The sequence below is a fragment of the Arachis stenosperma genome, chromosome 3 (genome assembly GCF_014773155.1).
Source record: "Arachis stenosperma cultivar V10309 chromosome 3, arast.V10309.gnm1.PFL2, whole genome shotgun sequence".
NCBI lineage: Eukaryota > Viridiplantae > Streptophyta > Magnoliopsida > Fabales > Fabaceae > Arachis > Arachis stenosperma.
Genome location: NC_080379.1, coordinates 14842317 through 14864805, shown reverse-complemented (window position 1 = coordinate 14864805; position 22489 = coordinate 14842317). Strand labels below are relative to the sequence as shown.

General features: G+C 31.6%; 1 protein-coding gene and 1 long non-coding RNA gene across 2 annotated transcripts; one reads left to right on the top strand and one right to left on the bottom strand.

Annotated features, from left to right (window-relative positions):
* Positions 1-55: 55 nt before the first annotated feature.
* LOC130969585 (uncharacterized) lies at positions 56-4142 on the bottom strand. Its single transcript, XM_057895368.1, has 7 exons — positions 3485-4142; positions 3340-3392; positions 3053-3145; positions 2599-2822; positions 1925-1991; positions 728-838; positions 56-589 (listed from the first exon to the last, which is right to left on the bottom strand). Exons 1-7 carry the CDS (start codon positions 3891-3893, stop codon positions 566-568), a joined length of 981 nt encoding a protein of 326 aa, XP_057751351.1. The 5' UTR covers positions 3894-4142; the 3' UTR covers positions 56-565.
* A 12924-nt stretch (positions 4143-17066) lies between these two features.
* On the top strand, positions 17067-20111 carry LOC130970044 (uncharacterized). Its single transcript, XR_009081989.1, has 4 exons — positions 17067-17239; positions 17325-17381; positions 17466-17525; positions 19613-20111. It is a non-coding gene; the product is annotated as an uncharacterized LOC130970044 (long non-coding RNA).
* The last annotated feature ends 2378 nt before the right edge of the window (positions 20112-22489 follow it).

The following is a 22489-nucleotide window of genomic DNA, read 5'->3' as shown; positions in this document are numbered from 1 at the left end:
TTTGAAGAGACATTAATAAAAAGTAACTGCGTGATTTTTGTTTTATATTTTCACATAAAATAGTAAACAAAAGTTTATTATGTTCTTGAAAAATAAAATCTTTTTATACATATAATTATCAATGAAACCTAGAAATGAAACAAGTCAAAACCAGTACATACTACCTACCTAACAACTAACAAGAAGCTTTCTCAGGGGGTTTTTCAGGTTTTCTTTGTCTCTCGAGAGCCCTAACCACTTCTCAGCAACCTGACTTATTTTTATGTGTATATTCCCTTTCTGCCAGCGCGTTGTAGAATTATAGATGACGCAGGCAAACTATTCCAACAATGTAAGGGGTACAAAAGGGAAACATGATTTTCCTTCCTACCTTAACCTTAATTCATCGACAAGAATATTTTAATTTACAAAGACGTGCTGTGTACATCAATTTCCTTATTTCTTTTTTTTCGTTTTTATTTTTATCTTTGGTTACTGATACTTTATTTATGAGACATCAGTTTCCCAATGCTGAGTTGACTTTGTCTTCATTGGCAAATGCTGACTTCTGTCTACTCTCTAAAGACTACTCAATATCCTTTATAGCATCCTGCATTTTAACACTGGTGAGTCAGATCGCAGGCTCGGTAATGTAACAAGTGAATTACTTCTCTATTTCTCAATGATGATCACTTTTGCATGTATCTTAGAATGCAAAATTGCAAATGCGACTATCATTAGGCAATACCTTTGCAAGTCGAGTTACATATGCAGCAGCTAATCCAGTGGCTAATAGTCCTAGCCCAAGCGTCAGCAGCTGATTGCTTCCTCCAAGTACATTAAGATCAGATTCTTCTTGCTGTCAATGAAAAGCACAAGTGACATCAAGCAGCCAATCAATAATTAACAGAGGTCCTGAAGGCAAACAACTATTGCATTTAAAAGGATATTATTGTATTTAAAAACAGCAACTAGTGTAAACAAACTATATATGATTTCACCAACATAATTTCATTCACCCTGTCAGGATATTAGGATTCTTAGCATAGTCTGCCTTCACTCTTTCAAGTGTAATCTATTCATTTGTACCTATTTCCTTTTTCCTGGTGTAGTCCAGGCAGAGAAGTTATCCATTCAAACCAAACTTGTGCCTAAAATAATCTGAGTGAGAGACAGCCTTAAAGAACTTGAGATTCATCAACAAATTAAATAGATGTCACAGTCTTCCCCTACAAAAGAATATCGACATATAGGAGGCAAGAAACCATAAACTCGTTGAACCAACTTTGATACCATATAACAGATACCTACTGCAGCTATGGATGTCATCCAACCAGGACATAAAGTGCATAAAGTGCCAACCACTAAAATTAACAATGTATACTTCATATGCTAATGCCCATAACATTCTGATCTGACTATATCTCCCATCAAAAATTAATCTTTCTACACATAACCTTAACTTTTTTAAGTTTTGCTGTAGATCTGCCAAGGAATGCTGTACCAGGTTTTCCAATGAGCTTCGTGAAATTGCAATATCAATCAAGGGTAAATACACTGATCTCTTGAGATTTGGTTTACAATACAGATGGCACCTATTATTTTTTCATGCCTAAACTAACCTCGCATTTATATGGGAGGTTAATGTGACATTTACAAAATACAGGAACATAAAGTCATCAAAAATAAACCTTATGGGAAGTTAGTATATAATTTTAAAAATAGAAGGGTACATTATGTAATATCACCTAATCTCATGGAAAGTCAATGTAATCTACTTTTTGTTAATGAAAACAGATACCAAACAGTATGCATAAAAAAGATGAAGAGAACAAAACAACATGAAGGTACTGTAGGGCAAAGCAATAAAATGATAATGACTAAAGTACTAGCACAACAAGAACACAATACCATTTTCTTTTTAAATAACTAAGTGCGAACTCACAATTATTGCTCTTCCAAAAGCACCAGCACTAACGTAAGCCCATGTTCCTGGAAGCATCCCCAACCAACTGCATGATAATCATTAGTTAGCTTCAAATTTGACATTCAGGGCAATTCCATTTAATATAAACTTAATAACAGATTTCCCAGTTTAAACTTTTTAGAGAACAATGAATTAATGGCATTTTATAATAAAATAACCTCTGATGAATCAATGCAAACATATTTTCACGAAGTTGTGCCTAGTTGAAATTGTTACAATAAAATTCATCGGAAAGCACCTGATCATAAAAGCTGTGGTCTTAAGTTTTTACCACCAGTTCATAACATTGCCAAACATTAACAATCATTGGAAAGCCAGTGCATCTTCCAAATTCAACTAGAATCTAGATGAGGCTACTGTCAAAATTTAGAGTCGCTAAAGTGTTGCATCACTTGTTATAGGAAATATTGAGTAGCGTATAAGACTTGCCTACATAAGTTACCATTCATAGCAAGTTAAAATTTTGTTTTCTAATCCAGTCTACTTTTTAGCATTAATGACACGAGAAGTTATGAAACTTTTCCACAACTAGTTTTAAATACAAAATATTATTTCCAGATAAGTAGCATAATGTTTAAAAACACAACGGAAATCAGTATAAAATCGATATTAACTAATAATAAGCACCATACCTTCCCAATACATATGGAACAAACTTGACAGATGTTAATCCATATAAATAATTCCCCAAAGAAAATGGGAGCAGAGGGCTCAAACGAAGGAGGGTTACAACCCTGAACCCATTCTCTCCAATTGCTTTGTCAATAGCAAGAAACTTCTTGTTTCCTTCCACAAGTTTCAAAATCCGCTCACGAGCAAAATATCGTGCAATTAAAAAAGCAACACTTGCTGCCACCTGCAATCCCTTCAAGTATTAGAATCAAAGCAACACTTGCTGCCACTTATATAAGTAATTGTACTAACAAGTATTTGATCAAATAGCATGATTCTTAATTAATGATTAGTATACTTATGAACAACAGTGCATTAACTTGAAACAAGAAAATATCGACATAATTACACAGATTTGTAGTTAATACAATCAAATGACCCAACACAAATGAATCGAAAAAGAAATTGACTCACCGTTCCACTAATGGAGACTATAATGGTGCCAATAACAGACCCAAAAAGAAGTCCTGCTGACATTGTTAAAGGAATAGCAGGAATTGCAAGTATCTGGGACAACATCAAAATGTAAACACAAAAAGTCAGGTCAAAACAACATCCACAGCAGAAGACGAAAACAAAAATATAATGATAGAGACAAGAAAGACAATACAACTTGAAGGGAACAAACTAATGTGCACATAACGACACCGAATTTGCATATGAAGCATTAAGCATTGAAATTGAAGGAAGGAAAATGATACCTCCAATCCAGCATAAACTGCTACAAATAATGCATATCCAGCTGGACCATAACCTGGCACGCACAGAAAACAAAACCGTTAAAACAGAAGAAGAATTCGAAGACGAAGAAGAAGAAGAATGGTTGGAAGCTGGAATCAGTTAGACCTTCGATGAAGACGGAGAACTGACTGAGGAATGAGTTGATTTGGTCCTTGTAGAAATAGCCAACAGAGGCAAAGCCGCCAACGGCGCCGACAAGCAACAGACCGGCGAGGAGTGTGCCGGTCAAGGTGGAGGAGGAGGAGTCAGGTTCGTTATTCTTATCGGCTTCGACATCGACGTCGTCGTTGGGGCTAAAAAGACGCTTGATGGTGGACGGAGCAGTGGTGACCTTGCGGAGCTGCTCCTGCTGCTTCTTCTTGGTCTGCTTGAGGGAAGAGCATGGAGAGAGGAAGTGGAAGCGGCGGTGGCCATGGCCGTGGGGAGTGAAGATGAAGGAAGAGGAAGAGGTGGTGGGTTTGCGAGTGTGAAGAATGGAAGAGGAGAGGCATGGCAATGAGAGTGTGCGCGTCATAGCATATGCTATTGCTAGCTATGCCGGCTACACTGTACGGTGCAGTTGTAGAAGCGAAGAGAAGAGTGTGGATGGATGAAGATGTAGATGAAGATGAAGGAAGGTTCTTGCTGTTGCTGTGCCTCACTCTTCTTAGCTCGATTCATGTGTTTGCGTTTCCCATTATTATTTTTGTGGCTCCCCTTTAAAAGCAGACTCCCTCTCTCCCCTAATCTGTTATCGCTCCAAAGTCCAAATGCTTCATCTCGAATATTCCTCCAATACACACGCAGTTTGTTGTGTCAACGATAATTCAGGCCCTCGTGTCATTACTTTTTCCCGCAGGGTATGTCTAATACGAGTACAACTATTATGTATATTGGATACACGCCACATTTATATAGATCATTAGATTTAATTAGATAAAAATCAAAGGCTAATATGAAAGAAGAACATTGATGGATTCTAATAAATTTAGAATATTCTAGTACATAAATAAATATTTTAAATGACAATACTTTAATACACAATACTTTAAATGGTAACAAAATTTTTTATTATTAAATAATTAAATATAAAATATATAAATACAAAAATATAAATATTCTTTATTCAATAAGATTAATTATTATGCAAGAAATTTTTATAATATTAAAAATTTATATTAAAATAAAATTTTAAACCGTAACATAAAAATATAAAATAATTAAAATTTTATTTTATATTATTTAACAAATAATTAGATTATTATATTCAAAATTTATTAATTATGTAATTTTGTTAAAGATATTATTATATAAAATAATTTTTTATCAAAATATTTTAAAAATATAATTTATTTAAAATATTATATATAATACATGAAAATATTAACTTTTTTTATTTTTTTCAATTTAAAAAAAATAAATAACATAGTTCAAAAAACATGCCTATCATATTACATATTTATTTATATTAGTAAGACCTAAACTAATTAAGGTTACGTAATTAAAAATATAAAACATATAAATATCAAAAAAAATAAAAGTATTTTAGAAATATTATGGCAATTGTACACTAATTTTTCATATATATATATATATATGGTAAATTCTACTCTATTTTTTATATTTTAACATGTAAATTACCCTTTATAACATGTCACTTTTTAATTGGTTATTATATTAACTATGATTAAGCTATTTTGTAATTAAAAATTATTTAAAAGAATAAATGTATAATTTGATAAAATACTAAAAACTGAATCTTTACTTTTTGTAACCTCGTTGTTTTTCTCTCTGATTGCTCTTCTGTGTTGATTTCAATTTGTAGTGGATCGGCGATTAGTTAAAGAGAGTGTATTTGATCGTGCTGCTATTTTGTAGTTGTTTTTTACTTTTTAGTTCACATAATTTTGTGTCACATATAAATTTTGTATTATCAGGATGCATTAATCTATGATTTAGGGTTGTGACAACTACTACATATATTAAAGTGATGTTTGAATTAGATATGCATTTGATTCATCCATCTATTAGAATTTAAATTGGACTATATCAATTAGTTCAAAGCCGTTCTTTGGAATGGCTATGGATCATTGGATCGTACACAAGATCGGTTACATTAGATATTCAAAGGATACTTGCATCTTTATTCTCCATCCTACTTCGAGTTACAGTGTGCTCTCAACGCGCTTTGAGTGATGAAGAAATAGTGGAAGGAAGAAAATATACTTCACTCAATACAGAAGGTGTTTTTCAATGAAAGGGTGGAATGAATTTAAATAATAATAATTTGGTAAAAGAATATAAATTTATTTTTTAATATTTACAAAATTATATAATTATCTATCTTAAAAAAATATTTAATTATAAAATGGTCCTACTTTAGTTAAGATGTTAATTCTCATTGAGTTAAATAAATTTAAATTAAAATTAAACATCTAATTAAATGCGTGAGATGTCATAGAGGCTATTTACATGTTGTTTTAGAGAGGATTAGATAAAATTCACCTATATATAAATTTGGTCGAGTTAGAGAATAAAAAATTTAACTAAAATAATAAAAAATACTTGATAATAATAAAAATAAAAAAATGATCTTATTATAAATATATAATTTTAATAAATAAAAAATATTTATTTTTTTATATTTATATATTTTATATTTTTAATTATGTAAGTTTGTTTAGTTTAGGTCTTACTAATATAAGTAAATATATAATGTGATAAGCATGTATTTAGAATTATATTATTTTTATTCTGTTTTTCTATAAAAAAAATGAAAATAAATAAAAAAGTTAATATTTTCATCTGTTATATATAATATTTTAAATAAATTATATTTTTAAAATATTTTGATGAAAAATTATTTTATATAAATAACATCTTTAACAAAATTAGTTAATTAATAAATTTTGAATATAATAATCTAATTATTTGTCAAGTAATATAAAATAAAATTTTAATTATTTTATAATTTTATGTTACAGTTTAAAATTTTATTTTAATATGATTTTTTAATATCATACAAATTTCTTGCATAATAATTAATCTTATTGAATAAAGAATATTCATATTTTTGTATTTATATATTTTATATTTAATTATTTAAGAATAAAAGATTCTGTTACCATTTAAAATATTGTGTATTAAAGTATTGTCATTTAAATCATTTATTTATGTACTAAGATATTCTGTATTAATTAGAGTCCATCAATGTTCTTCTTTCATATTAGCCTTTGATTTTTATCTAATCAAATCTAATGGTCTATATAAATGTGGCGCATCCAATAAACATATAATGGTTGTGTTCGTTTTAGACCTACCCTTTCCCGCAAGGGTTTACAAAAAAAAGGTTAGATCACCAGTAAATATTATTTTTTAATATTTAATTAATAATAATTTATATTTATATTTATAGATATGTTATATATAAAATATATAATTTATATTTATATTTATTAAAATTTTATATACATAAATTAATATAATTTGTACTCATATTTTTTTAAATTTGTATACATATATTAGTAAAATCTATTTATTAAAAATAATTTAATATTTATACTAATAAAAACTATTAAAATTTATTGACCTCCAAAAATTTTTTAATCTAATATATCTTTTATACTGTTATTAGCACATTAATTGAAAAATTAAATTAAGTATTAACTACAACATTATTTTTAGGACAAGTTATATAAAGAAATTAAATTGGTTTCGAATTTAGTAACTTTGTCTTATTTTAATTCTATGTAAATCGCTATAGACTGTAGCGGTTTAAAATTTACACGTAATCCGTTACAAGATAGTGCGGATTATGTTAAAATTTGTGCCATACAAAAATTACTAGAAGGTACCACGGTTTATGAAAGAATTTCACAATGCATAAGTTGTTATAAGAAAGGTCCAACGGTTTATGAAAAAATAGCGACTATTCTAATTTGTTAGTGGGTGTAGCAGTTTATATGTAACTTGGCTAAAAAACTACAATAACCAACAACTGATTCTTCATTGAAAATTGTGGCTTGAGAGAGAGAGGAAGAGGCTGAGAGAAAATTTGAAAAAATTGGGGAGATCATATTCAAGTGGGACTATGGCGGACGAAAATCACTCGTATCGACTCAACAATGTTACTCACGTTGCCGGAAGCATTAATGAAGAGGTTAGTTTATTTTCTTTTTTATTATGTAACATTTTTGGTATTTTTGTGTATTTAAAAGATTGGATAAATAACACACATTCATGTATGTGAACTTTGATTAAAATTTTTTTATCAGTAATTTATTTATTAAGCTTTAATATATTAGAATTTTTATATTTTTTATTCTCACTTTTAAAAGCTTAGTTAGATAATAGCTATGTATTTTTGCACTGGATTAAGACATTTTTAGTAATAATTTATTATTTAGGCTTGTGTTTTAAAATTTATTTGGTGGGGTTATTTTTATCATATGATGGTGTATTTACAGCATTCAAAGGCAACAGAATATGCTTCTACATGAGCATATTATACTTTGTTTGAAAAGGGTTGGTTTGTATCACTTGGTTAGACTGAACACTCATTGGTTCTGGTTGGATGAGCCATGGTGAACGTATTCATTAAGAGGTGATATCTTGACAAACACACACATTTCACAAGTACACGGTAGATTCATTAACCTGATCACCAACTCTAACCGAAGAAATCTTCAACAGTGCAATGGTTCTTTCTATGGTGGATTGCACACCAAGCATCCAACGGAACAACTTGCCATAAGACTCTTCCCAATCTTCATAGATTTGTGCTACTGCCTTCTGCTTTTTTAGCCAAACACTCCTGTAAGTAGGCCTGAATTCATAGGTTGTTTCTGTAGCTTACTGCCAAACCTTTATCATAACTGCAGCATCTGCTCTGACTAACGGAAAGACTCTTGCACAAATGACATGATAATCAAACTGTCGGTAATCGCTTGAAATCGATGTAGCCAAACAAGTGTCAGGCTCGTTGTACCTTCTAACCTCTTAGGTATCCTTTCGTTGCCAAAGTGTGATGCAAATCAACCACGTGCAACCTTTACCGAACTCCTTGTATTTTCCATGGTACTTAAAATTATCTGACTCTAATATCCTGTACTCAACTCCATGACAAATGCTATAATCCTTTATGTTGAACACAACTTCCTTTTTACTTTAGAAAGATTGGCCAATCTGAAATTTCATAGGAGCAGTTCCATCATGTAATTTTTTACCCCAAAGATAGGATCTACATCTGGCTGTTGGCCAATGGCTTCCAAGTTCAAGATTGAGAAATGTGGAGGATGTTGCTGTGTGTTAGAACTTGATGGGCCATATTATATAGGTGAATTGCTTTGAGTATCCTCATCATTGTCCCCAAGTATGTCAACAGGTTTTTCGTCCAAATCATCATCTCGCGTCGCATTTTCAACTCGATCCGGTTCACCCTCACATGCAAAATCAGAAATCAGACGAGGTGAACTAGCCATCTCAACTACAATAGATGAAGGTTCAACCAATGGACAAGTAGGTGCAGCCACAGGCATCGAGGTAGAAAGGACCCCAAGTCCCCAACACAGTCAACTGAGGATTCGGAGCTTATGTCCCAGAACTGTCGATACCATATTCCAACTTTGCATACAACTCGTGTATTCTTACTACTAAAAAACTTCGCAGACAATGAAATAAAACCTGCATATCTTTGTTGGATCCCATTACAAATGTGTCATACTTCACGCCAGTTGACACAACAGTAATAGGAATATTGTAAAACAATTTTTTCACCGAGTTAATCCCACACACCCCAAACTTTTGCAATATACTAATTTTTAGCTCTGACAAGATATTCGATGACCGGGTAACGACACTCTGTGGGTCCCTATCACTAAACTTAAACCGTGCCTTTTGATTTTTTGAATTTTTCCAGAGCAATGCACTATAGCTATGAAACTCTCCTCAGTATCCATTGTAAAAATGACACTCTGCTTCTTCATAATTACCTTCCATTTATATATATAGAGAATCCATGGATACATAATTCGCTATAGGGTGCAGTAAATTACACTAATCAATATTTTTTCATAAACTGCTAGACCCTATAGTGATTTATGCATGATCCAAGTTCTTCAGAAACCACGACATCCTCTAATGATTTCTGCATGGCACGAAATTCAACGTAATCCATGCTACCATGTAGCGGATTACGTGCAAATTATAAACTACTATACCTTGTAGTAGTTTACATAGAATTAAAACAGGATAAAGATGTAATCTGTTTCAAAAAGTTACAATTGCGTAAATTTAAAGCCCAATTAATTTATTTATGTAGAAATTATCTAAATTTATTATTTTTTACCATTATTTTTAGTTATCAATTTAATTCTTTTAGTTTAATTATTAAACAATATACTTTTAATTTATATTTTTAAATATTAATAATTAATTAATAATTAAAAATAATAAAATTTAATAGTCATTTAATATTTTTTTATTTCACCCAACTTATATTTCTTTAAAATAAAAACGAAAATTGGTATCTTGAAAACTATAATAGTTTTGTACTTTTTTTTGAATTACATTATCAATGAGGTAACAAGAAAAAATATAGTTATATTTCTATCAGGAGTTGTTGTTGTCTACTTTTTGTATTTAAAATTTTTAGCGAGATTCTATAAAGAAGAAGCCCTAAATTCATAGTTAAATATTTTTTCCTCATGCAGTTAAGAGATTAAAATATTTTTATTTAAAAGTGAGAACAAAGTACATGTATAAAAAATTCAAAAGTATTTCATTAATATATTATTTATTGTGAATTTATAATTAAAGACTCTCATTTTTGTTCTTATTATTTTCTGAAAAAGAAGAGTAGTAAGGTGAGATTATTATTATTATTATTATTATTATTATTATTATTATTATTATTAAAAAATAGACTGGAAACACAAACATCACTTTTTAAAATAATTTGTAGTTGTTACGATTGTTGTTTATATGAAATGGGTTGCTAATATTTTCATTTTTTAAAGATATAATTGCATTGCTTTGTAAAAAAAAATATACGATTTATTATACGGACAAAGACAAAAGAAAAAGAAGATTTTTTATTTTGGTAAACACTAAATACTAACAAAAAAAAAACTAACCGAAGAGAATGGGATTCACAAATAACATGCTTTATAACTTGAGTTATTTTTTATTGGAGCTTTCTTATTGTTTTTATAATTACTACTGCCGCCAGCTTCTCACCTTCGAAAACCTCCAAATTTCTCGCTTTCTACAATGTCCAACACAGAGATGCAATGAGGGTCATAGAAGATTATCTTCTTTCAATGCCTCTACTTGCCGTTTACCACCAGACTACAAATTCCATAGTTCCATTTTGTATTATTGCATTCACAAAAAGAGAGGAAGACCAAATCTCAGGAGCGAGACTACACTGCACTAAGGCGTGAACGATTGTTTTATTCTCATTTCTGCATCTTGGGCACATTGCTGAAGTATCTGAGAATATCTGGTTAATCAAATTGAGTACAGGTAATTTTTATGGACTACTCTCCACAAAATTTTTTTTACTTTCGATGGTAATTTTAACCCCTAAATTAATTTTCAGAGCGTTGAATTTGTCATCGCCGTGGTGCTCAATTAGCGCGTGAAAAAAAATCATAAGCCATCCAGTACCTCGAAGCCACATCGTACTGCTTCTTCTTGTTCCATACCCATTCAAGCTTCTTCTTTATTCCATATTTCATCCACTGTAAGTAAATCATGTACCCAATTGATATTTGTTACTGGATTGTTATTGTTACTGAGTCTAAAAGGGTAGGGTAAGGGTAACTAGGGGTGACAAAACGGGTCGAGCCCGTCGGGCCGATCCGCTAAACCTGCTAAAAAAGGCGGGTCGGGCTAGGATTTGAAACCCGCCAAATTAAAAAAATCCGCCAAACTCGCACCGCCAAATTGGCAGGTTTTAGCGGGGTGGGGCAGGCCGGTCCGTCGGGTCGAAGATTTTTATTTTTCTTTTTTTTATTAAATAAAAGAGTGATTACTATTATAAAATTAATAATTATAGAATTTTTAAACACCTTTTTTTCATTTTTTGTTTTTATTCTTCTTTTCGTTATTAACTTTATTTATTTTATTTTATAATTTCGTATATGTGCTCAAATTATGTGACTTGTTTTTTAAAATAAAGATGATTCTATTGACAAATATTATTTTGAACAATTTTATTGAAGTTAAAAATTAAAAAAATAGTAAAAAAATTATATTATAATTTGACTATTTTTTTATTTTAATTATTATTTTTTGATTAATTTTAATGAATTTTATTTTTTTTTTAAAAAAAGTCAAGTGGCCCAACCCGCCAACCCGCCAATCTGCCATAAAGTGGGGTGTGCTAACATTTTGAACCCATTTTAGTTGGCGGGGCGGGCATTAGCGGGGAGGGGTGGGTTGGGGCGGGGCGGGGTGGGTTGGGGCGGGGCGGCTCGCTTTGCCACCCCTAAGGGTAACCATATGTCCTCCTAGATACGAACATTTGTGTCAGATCCTATATTCCATCTCATACCCTTTTCTATGACTTTTTTTCTCTCCAGTATACTTTGTCAACCCCAAAAAGGTTGGTTTCCTTTATCTACCAAAAGGGGGTTAGTGTATCTATAGTATTTTTTTTAGCATACGCGCAAGTAACGAATTAGACTTAGTAGTAATTCGCCAAAATTATTTATCCAGGAAAACAAGGTTCTGGGCTCTAAGATCCTTGAATCCTAATCCACCTTTTTTTTGGGTCTGGTCATACAATCCCAACTAACTTAAGCCATTCTTCTCTTTATTCTCTTTTGACCCCACCAAAACTGTCTTAGATTTCTGTGTATGTCTTCCACTAAAGAATCTGAAACCTTGAAACATGAAAGCATATATATTGGAATAGCTTTTTTGACAGCTCTGACTAAAACATGTTTGTCACCTACTGATAACAGATTCCTCTTCCAAGTTTGAACTCTTTTCTGAACTTTATCCTTTATTACACCAAATGTAGTCCTTTTAGACCTCTTAATAATAGATGAAAGGCCTATATATTCATCTTAGGCTCCTATATACTCTATGTTAAGTAACTTTGCTAGCTATTATCTTCTGGTGAGTAGGGTGTTTTGACTGAAAAAGATTGCTGATTTGTGGAGGTTAACTTTCTGTTCGCTAAGTATCTTATATTCATTGAGTAGAGATTGGATATTGTTACATGATTCCTAATTAGCCTTCCCAAATAAGATAGAGTCATCAGCAAAGAGAATATGATTGACTGTTGGAGATATCTTCTATGAATCTAAATCCCCTGAATGGACCTATTTCGCTTTGCCTTGTGTAATAGATAGGATAATCCTTCTGCACTGAATAGAAATAGAAAAAGTGGCAAGAAATTTCCTTGCCGGATACCCTTTGTTGGCTTAAAAAAATCATAAGATTGATCTTCCATAAGAACAGAGTAAGAAATAGTAGTGACTAGTTCTCTGATCCAAGAAATTCATCTGGTTTTAAAATCCATTCTCTCTATGATGAACCATAAAAAACTCCACTCAACTCTATCATATACTTTACTTATATCCAATTTAATAGCTATTTCAGATTCCAATCCGCACCTCTTAGTTTTAAGGTAGTGCATACATTCATGAGCAATTAGAATATTGTCAGAAATTAATCTACCCTTTAAAAATGCACTTTGGTTTTAACTTATTGAATTATTCATAAACTCCTGAAGTCTATGTGCCAGAATTTTGGAAATAATCTTATAAAAAACTGAGAATAAGCTAATAGATATGACCTATGACATGTCTCTAGCATCCGAGATTTTAGGGATAAAGTAAATTTGTGTATATGATTAAACACCTTGAAAATTTTACCTCTACCAAATAAGTTACGAACTACCTTAAAAATATCATCATCCACAATATCTCGATAAAACTGAAAAAATCGTGTTGTGAAGCCATCCTCACTTGGAGCACTTTGAAGACAAACGCTGAAAGTGGATCTCTTGGTTTCCTCCATAGAGATTGATCTTATTAACCTCTGGTTCATGAAAGCTGTAACCAGAGGACTGAAATCGTTGAATATGTTACCATGTTCTAATGGGTTAGTTGATGAAAATATTTTCTTAAAATAATTTTCAGCCACCAGAGTAATATTTTATGGATCTGAAACCATCTCACCATCGTGCCGAACTAGTCCTCATATTTTTTTTTTTCAGTTTCTAGCTTGGATCTTCTGATAAAAGAACTTTATGTTGTTATCCCCTTCTTTCAGCCATTTACATCTTGATTTTTCTTTCAAAAATTTTCTTCTTTTGATAATGTAACACCCTAATATTCAATTCCTTATGCTCGAGTCATAACTCAATGATAATAATGTGGTACGACTCAAGGTGGATTTATAATACATATATATAATTGAAAGGAAATATTAAACGACAAGTCTAAAAATGAGTAAAATAAAATTGCGATCAGAAACACTCACGTATCGACGAAGAAAAAGATAAAATGCATTTAAAAAACAGAAACATAATAAAACATTGTGGGACGAATAGAATAAAGACAGGATATATGTAAACATAAGTATAATAGCCGTTAGTCACGACCTGCGAAGTTGAGGTTAGCTAAGGTTACAGATATAAATTAAAAAATCAGTTGACAATAGCATTTTCTATCTCTTTCAAAATATACATCAAGGCCTCTATAGGCAAGTTTCAAAAGAAATATATGCACATATATCATTAAAGATTTTCCAAAATAAGGGAAGAGATGCTAAATAAAGTACAAAATAGAATCAGAATAAACTCGTCGCCTTTCAGACAAACTCTAACTCACTGTAGAGCACCAGGACCTGCATCTGAAAAATAATAGATATGTACGGAATGAGAACTCCCGATGCATGAGTTCTCAGTACGGTAAAAATGCTAAATAAATACAATATAAGGCAGGAGAAAATGCAACTAAGCAATCCTAAACTCCATATCTCAATATTTTTATCCTAGATTCTCACTAATCTGTAATTAGGCAACTATCATAAGGGATTCTACTCTAATTCACTTTCCGCTTTATTTCCACAACACTCCAATATTATGTCAAGTAGTTAAAAATCAATCATACTTACTCGTCTCACGATTACCTCAACCTTATTGTTGAGATTGACCTTCTCCATGATTTTTTCTATATGGACAATCTCGTGAGATACGCTCTGGTTTGATAGCTCATCTTCCAATTTTTTTTCTACCTTTAACACTTCTGGCCACCAAAATAACACGTTATCTTTAACTGTTCTAACCTAAAATTTAATTCTTTAATTACCTTCTTAGAGTTGGATTTGTTATGCTATTGCAACTGCATTAGACGGTGCCTACAATACTTTAATTTCTGTGCCAAAATGTACATAGGTGAGTCATTAACTTTCATACTCCAAACTTCTGCTATCAGTGCTCTTATATCCTCCATCTCACACTATTGATCTTGGAATTTAAAATTTTTTTGGTATATCATTTTGAAGGATTCAAATCAAGTAAGAGAGGAGCGTGATCCAAACAATTCTCTAATAATCTTCTTACCACCGCATTTATACAAGTCTCTCTTCAAGTCATTCCAGCCATAAAAAATCAAGCCTCCCCCTAATTAATACCTCCCCAGCCCTCTTATTTCACCATGTGATTCGCTGTCCTATCATCTTAAGATCAACCAATTGATTATCATCAATGAAACGATTGAAAATTTTAATGAAGGCATCAGACCTCATATTCCCTCTCTCATTTTCTCCATAATTTGTAGTTACATTGAAGTCACCCAAGATGATAAAACTACCTTCAAATTGCTGAAGTCGAGAAGAGAGTTTTTCGAATTGATTGATTCGAATCAACTCATTAGTGCTCAAGTAAACTCTAACCAACCCCCAATTCACATTCTTATTCTCATCTTTAACCGAAGTAATTATGGAAAAGAGTTTTGAAACAGAATGTGTACCTCCACATGATCTTTTCATGTTACAGTCATTCCTCCTGATGTTTCATTCTTGTCCACTAATATAAAACTTTGATATCTGCATGATCTAACTTTACGTTCTACCATCCGAAATTGGCACCACCTCGAAAGAGTGGGATTGGCATATCCCTTTAAGACTATGGACAGTCAGAGGTCTCTCCAAACTTCGACAATTCACATTAGGACTCTCATGGTGCATTGGGTGCCACTGAATGACTGGCACCCTCCACCGTCTCTTGATCTATATCTCCAACAACTGCTCTAGTTAATGATTCTAAAACTATCTCCAATTTATCTTCCATCCTTTTTTTAGTCCCGGATAGCATCTCTATCCTTTCATGGTTTAATCTAGCCATCTGTTTTAATTTTTAACATTTGACGGAATATTAAGAAGCAGGAGTACTTGGCATGCGGTTTTCAGTTAGGACCCTTGTGTTAGTATGCTTCGTTTAGAAACTACTTGTTCCTCCCAATTGAATTTGATTCGAGCTTATAACCATAACATACTCTATACTTCTATCATTCTTCTTTTTCTCATCACATCTTTCGTTCCTGACAGAACTCTTGACTCCTGGATTGTATTTTTTTTGTCTTTGACACTCAAGTTTAAAAATTTATCTACCAGCCAGTTTGCGAGCAGTTTCTTTCTGCGAAGGGGTTAGCCCGCTTGAAAACTCTTTTCTCCATTTCTCCCTTCATTCTCTTTAGTCTCTACTTTTATACCAATTTGACCAGTTCTAACCTATTCTCCTATCTTATCCTATTTATTTTTATATCTTCCAAAAACACAACACATGTTTTATGGTCATGACCTATAGTTGCAGAATATGTACACCCCATCCCTAGCCTTTCATACCAAACTGTCACTCCAATTGGAGACTTGTCAGGACCACTAACCTTAAGAGAGTCTTTTGTAACTTGATTTCCATTAATAACCACCCCTTACTTTGATGATACGTGTCTCTCTCCCTTTAACATCAAACAGTCCCACATCCATCACCTTACCAAGCCCTTCACCAAGCTTTCGAGCAACTTCCAGTGTAACAACCCTAATTTTCGAGTACGTGAGATCTTTTCTAAAGATACGGAGAACTCCGGAGGATCAGTAAAAGGAGAACCTTTGATATATCATCAAGTATCTCAATCCTCATTGTCATTATGTCATCTTTAAGCTAGAACCTTTTCCGAGTCAAACTCGATAACGCAGTCACGAAGAACATAGTTTTTGAACCGTATCGGTTAGGAGTTTTGATCCGGTTTTCCGTAAATAGTCTCAGTTTGACGAACCGGACTCGATTCATGAGAAAAGAGAGATAATAGGGTAATATCATCATTATATGAGTATTAGAAGCTTCTTGAATGATATTATAAGGTTACCTGGTCAGTTTTAGTTAAAAACAGAAAATCGGTTTAACCGGGTTCACAGTTTACTGGTGTAGCTTAGCACCAGCACTCTCTGATGACTTTAGCAATGCTAAGGCCTCATTATTCATGTTTTATTCTCATAATAAATATGTTACTAGTGTCATTTATGCTAGTAGCTCAGAAAATAATTTTTAGAGATGTTTTTACGAGTGTTCCGATACACCAAGTTTTAGTAGTTGTACACCAGAGATATTTTAATATTATTTTAATCCACCTCCAAGCCAACCAATCACAACTCACCCTACACCCCCAAAACCCCCAAGGCTGCCTCATTTGCTCATTGTGGCCGAAAATCACCAAGAGAAAAAGGAGAGAAAGTTCTTGGTTCATAAATCTTCAAAGCTTGATTTCTTCTGAACTAAAACTCAAATCAAAACTCCGATTTCACCAAAATGATCCTCTCTTCTTCCTCTACATAACCATGTGACTTATCAAGGCTGGAAATAAGGTGAGATGGCTGTTCCTTTCCCCTTTCAATTCGGTTTTCAAGGAAAACCATGCAAAACATATGTTTTCTTGATGTTCTTCCTTAGGAATCATGCTTAACTTGACTTGAGGGCCAAGAAACGTGACTTTCCAGAAAGTATAAGGTTAGAAATCACTTCCTAACATTCTGAGTGAGATTTGGTTAGTTGAGGATTTTTGGATTTAAAGTTGTTCTTGATGTGATTTAGGAAGAAAAAGTGCTTAAGGACCACCTGAAAGAGTAACCGGATTTGAGGCAGCAAATCAAGGTAGGGTGTCACGAAATTAATCTTGATTATTTGTGTTTGAGATGTGTGAATGTTGTATTATTTGTCTGTGCTAAAAATTGGTTGCATATATGAATGATTCTTGGTGAAAATTTGGTGAAATTTTGATGAAATTTGATGAAATTCAAGCTTTAAAGTTCATGTTCTTGGGCAGCTGGAAAAACGAAACCCTAAGCTTAAATTGAGGGTCAATTTGTGTTGAAATCATGTAGAAAATATGGGGTTTTAGTAGCTGCTAATTTATTATGAATTTTGGTAAAAATCGGTTACTGAAAAGATTGAAAAACGGGTAAAAACAGAGAAAGAATCTGAAGAATTTATGAAGAACACGAAGAACACTTTGAGTGTGGTGAAGAACAATGAAGAACACCTTTTTGATTCATAAAAGGGCAAGGAAGTAATTATTTTGGTGTTTGAGGGGTTATTTTGTAATTTCTGAAAGTTAGGGTGGTAAAAGTAGAAATATTAAAAGTTACGGGTGGTAAAAAGTGAATTTTAAAGGTTAAAAGTAAAAGTGAGTTAATTTTCGAAAATTTAATAATAAAATAATAAATAATAATAAAATATTAAATAATAATATTTAATTAAAAATAATATTTTAATAAAAATAATAAAATAATGCAGCAAAGGCAGTTTTCTGTAAAAGCTTTAGAAAGACAACTTTAAGTACAGAATCTCATAATTACCTTCATAAAACACTTAGGGAGTGGTAATAACATGTTAGTGATGAAAAGATAAAGAAAAGATAAAGGTTGAAGAAAAGATAAAAGTCAAAGAAAAAGTCTGTAAAGTTTTAATGACAGAAAACAGACAGAGATTAGTGAACGAATTAGGGCAACTTAGATAGTACTTGAGTTGCGACTAGGGTTAGGTATTATATGAAAAGTTAAACTGTTTCAGTATAGACTTAATGAACCTATACTTGGGACAAGCTAACTATTCATACCGAAATTTACATAAGCTTCAACTATATATGTTAAGCAGAGAAAATCAGAGCAGAGTAGGGAAACACAGAGAACAGAATAATCAGAGTTGAGGAAAGAGATAAAGAGAAGAAGAGTAACATATATATAAAGGAAATAGTAATCAGAGAAAAATAAAGAGATACAGAAAACAGAGTAATTAGAGCAGAGTAAAGAGATAAAGAGAAAGTTAAGAAAGGTTTAGGAATATGTGTTAAGGATTCAAAGGGAAAGAGGAAATGAAGATTGATTTGTGGATTTGTTGAGGTTGAAAAAGGATAACGAAAAACGATAAAAGGCGGGAATACCCCACAAACTGTTAGTTGTTTAACTACGGGGGACACCCATGAACTGATAATTGGTTGAATTCGGGAAGTACCCACGAACTGAATGATCATTGATCTCGGGGAAACCCATAAATTGTTATTTGTTTTATAAGCGGGAAAAATCCACGGTTACGGGAATAACCCATGAATCGTTGTATGTTGATCTCGGGTATAACCCACGAACTGAAGATCACTATGTTATCGTGTATTGATCTCGGGGAATAACCCACGAACTGAAGATCTCTGTTTTATTGTTGTGAATTGATCTCGGGGACGCCCACGAACTGAGGATCACTGTTTCCCCTTGTGCGTATATTATGGGGTCGGGCTTTGCGCCGACTGCCGGTAGTCACGAAGGAGTGGTATTCTTACCACCGACACATATGCACTAAGGACACAAAGGGAAGCCATATCTGGGACTTGTTCCTAGGTAATGTCGGGATGCAGGGTGTAAACCGACACGTGAGCTCATGGCCTGCATAGGACAGACATGCATCATACTTGGTTGTGCATTTCCTCTGTCATGATTGTTGAGTAAATGTATGCTTTGTTTGTTTGTATTCTATTCTTTGTATTTGTGTTGTATTTTTTTGTATTCTTTTGTTTGTGTCCTGCTTTCTGTTGTCTCTATTTTTTTAATTTATCTGTCTTCTGTTTACTGCTCATCTATATTCTGTTATTCATCTGCCAAACAACATAGAATTAATGAACTTAACTAATAACCCCGACCCTACTAAGAACTCCCCAGTTCTTACCCCTTCTCTCTCCCTTCCCCCTTCAGATGGAAGTAAGAGTACCTTACCGTAGTTCGCTGATGACCGTTCGCAAGAAGAGGATTCTGCTCTAGATAGTTTTCTGAGTCTATGGTGAATATCGTTCTCTGTTTATATGTATATACTGTGAAACCAGCCAACGTCTACACCCCGTTCGTATGCACACTTTAACCTAAATCCTGTGTACGAGACTCCCGTTGTGTGGCTACTTGATGAGATACCAGAGGGACGCCCTATGACAATGTCTGATCGTGCAGAGGAATAGCAGATGATGTCCTACCTTTGGTGACGTTCACCTGACTTGAGTTTAGAATACCTAGAACGTATTTTTCCTCGCTTTGGTAGGTTAGAGGGACTAGATGAGTATAGAGTCTAGGCTAGCCTGGGCGCCAGCTTAGGGACTTCTTGAACAGGTCAGGGCCTAGGATGTTGTATGTATATATATGTATATAGTTATTATTTAGCTATATCTAGGGGTGTTTTAACTAACGGTCTATGTTCTAATAAAGCTGGATCACGGAATATTATCAACTGCTTGAGATGTATTTATGTGTGGTTGTTTATAACTATTTTATCTATTATTATTTGTGAATTGCTTATGAATGATTCTGTTTATTAATCCAAATGTTTTCAAAAAAAAAAGTACCTCGCAAATTAACTACGTTTTTAACAACGAATCAGGCTCATATGATAAATAATAGATAATAATTAGGAAGACAAGTTGGTAGCGCTCAGTTTCTAGTATGATCATGACGTACAAGAAATTGGGTCGTTACATCCAGCATCTTAAATATTTCGGGAACTCCCAAATTTGGGCCCATATTGGTATCTCATTTATTAGTTATTTTCCAATGCACACCCCTCTTTCCAGCGCTGGCCATACAGAGCATAGTCCTTGAAAAGGCATGGGGAGTCTCTCTCAATTCTCATAACATCCTACTCGTTATCGAAGAAAAATTGAAATTGATTGTGATAAATCTCCTTTACTTAAAACCCTATTGGTCTCTCCCCAGATTGTTTTGAGTCCCCCATCCATAGTTCCGGTTATAAATGATTTATCAGCAAAAAGTCTTTCAACCAAACTATTATTGCAGTTGTGAATAGCCCCTTTATATCCTCTTCTTATATCGTCACTCTCTTTATTACTCAAAGAAACGAAATCAGTTAAATTCTCTCCACTTTCTGTCATGGTTTAGAAAGGTAATACCAAGAGAAAAAGATATATAGAAAAAAAAACATGCGTTGTATGACCACTCTAAGGGCTTGTTTGGGTGAGATTCTAAAAAAAGATCTTTTTTCGAGTTATATTTTTTTAAAAGATCTTATGAAAAAATAAAAGTAATTTTATATTTGGATATCTCATACAAAAAGATATTTTTATCAGTCAATTATGTTTGAGTATAACAATATAAAAGTACTTTTTTATTTATTTATTATATAAAAAATACCTTTTTTAAGGAAAAATATCTTTTAAAAAAAGATGTAAATTACAACTTCTCAAAAAAGATATTTTTTTTTATTTTTCTAATACTTTTACTTTTATTACTAAAAATTTGCTAAACACGCTAAAAAATAAAAAAAATCTCAAATCTTTTTTTATCAAGATAATAACGCCCAAACAAGTACTAAATTAAAAATGAAAAATGAATTGCTAATAGTTACTAACTATGTTAGAATAATATTTTATTTTTATTATTTAAATATTTTGATATTCTTCTAAAAAGAAATTATTGATATCCATATACTTTTTTAATATTCATCTCAATAAAAATCGTTAGTCACAATTTTTTTAAAGATAATTTTATTTTTTGAGAATTATCACCTACGATTTTTATTTAATTGTTTATCCTATTTAAAGTTAATACTTAAGATTTCTACTTATACCAATTATTTCTTATATTAGTATATTATACAAAAATATAATAATATTAACATAAATCACAATTACTTTTTTCATATAAAAAATAAAATAATAAAAAAACTTTTAAAAATTTACATTTTAGACATATTAGTCTCTAAAAAAATTACCAAAAAAACTTTTTAAGATAATAAACTGTGGATAAATTAGTTCAAATTCAGACCTTTTATTTTAATTATAAGGATTAATTTAAGGGAAAATTATTGTAAAGGACCGTTAAGAAAATTTAATTATTAAAATGGACCTTTGATATTAAAATTATTAAGAAGGACCAAATCTTTTTATAATATTTAAGAAGAAGAACCAAATTTTTCTATAAAGAGACAAATATATCTTTAATTATTTTTTATTTATTTTTTATAATTTTTGTATTAACAAATTTTTTTCTAAAATTTTAGTAATTTTTATTATTTATTTATGTATTTTTTTACTTTTCTGATTTTTTAGCTTTATTTTTCTTGTTGGGTAAAGATCACAAAATTAAAAAAATAAATAAAAATTATTAAAATTTTAAGAAAAATAAAATTTATCAACATAAAGATTATAATTTTTAGAGACCCTGCATTTTATATTTTCTTTGGGGTATAGCATTCATGTTAATTTTTTTTAAGAGGTCTCCCCATATTCAATTAAGAGGTCACGGATTCGAGTCTTCTATCTTTGGAAAAAAAAAAGCATTCATGTTAATTTAGCCATTGAATTATAATAATAAAACATGATATAAATTCAAAGATAATTTACGTTAATAAATAGAGATTAAAGTTAGACAGATGTCCTACATAAAATTATTTGATTACACATCTGTTTTAAATATATCTATATAAATTAAATTAGATAAATTTAATTATTAATAAGATAAAATATCTAAATAAATCGAATTAGGCCATTTCAATTTATTAAAACAAGTGAAAAATTATATCTGTACTAAATTCTTTAATAAATCTAATCAATCCAATTTAATTTATTA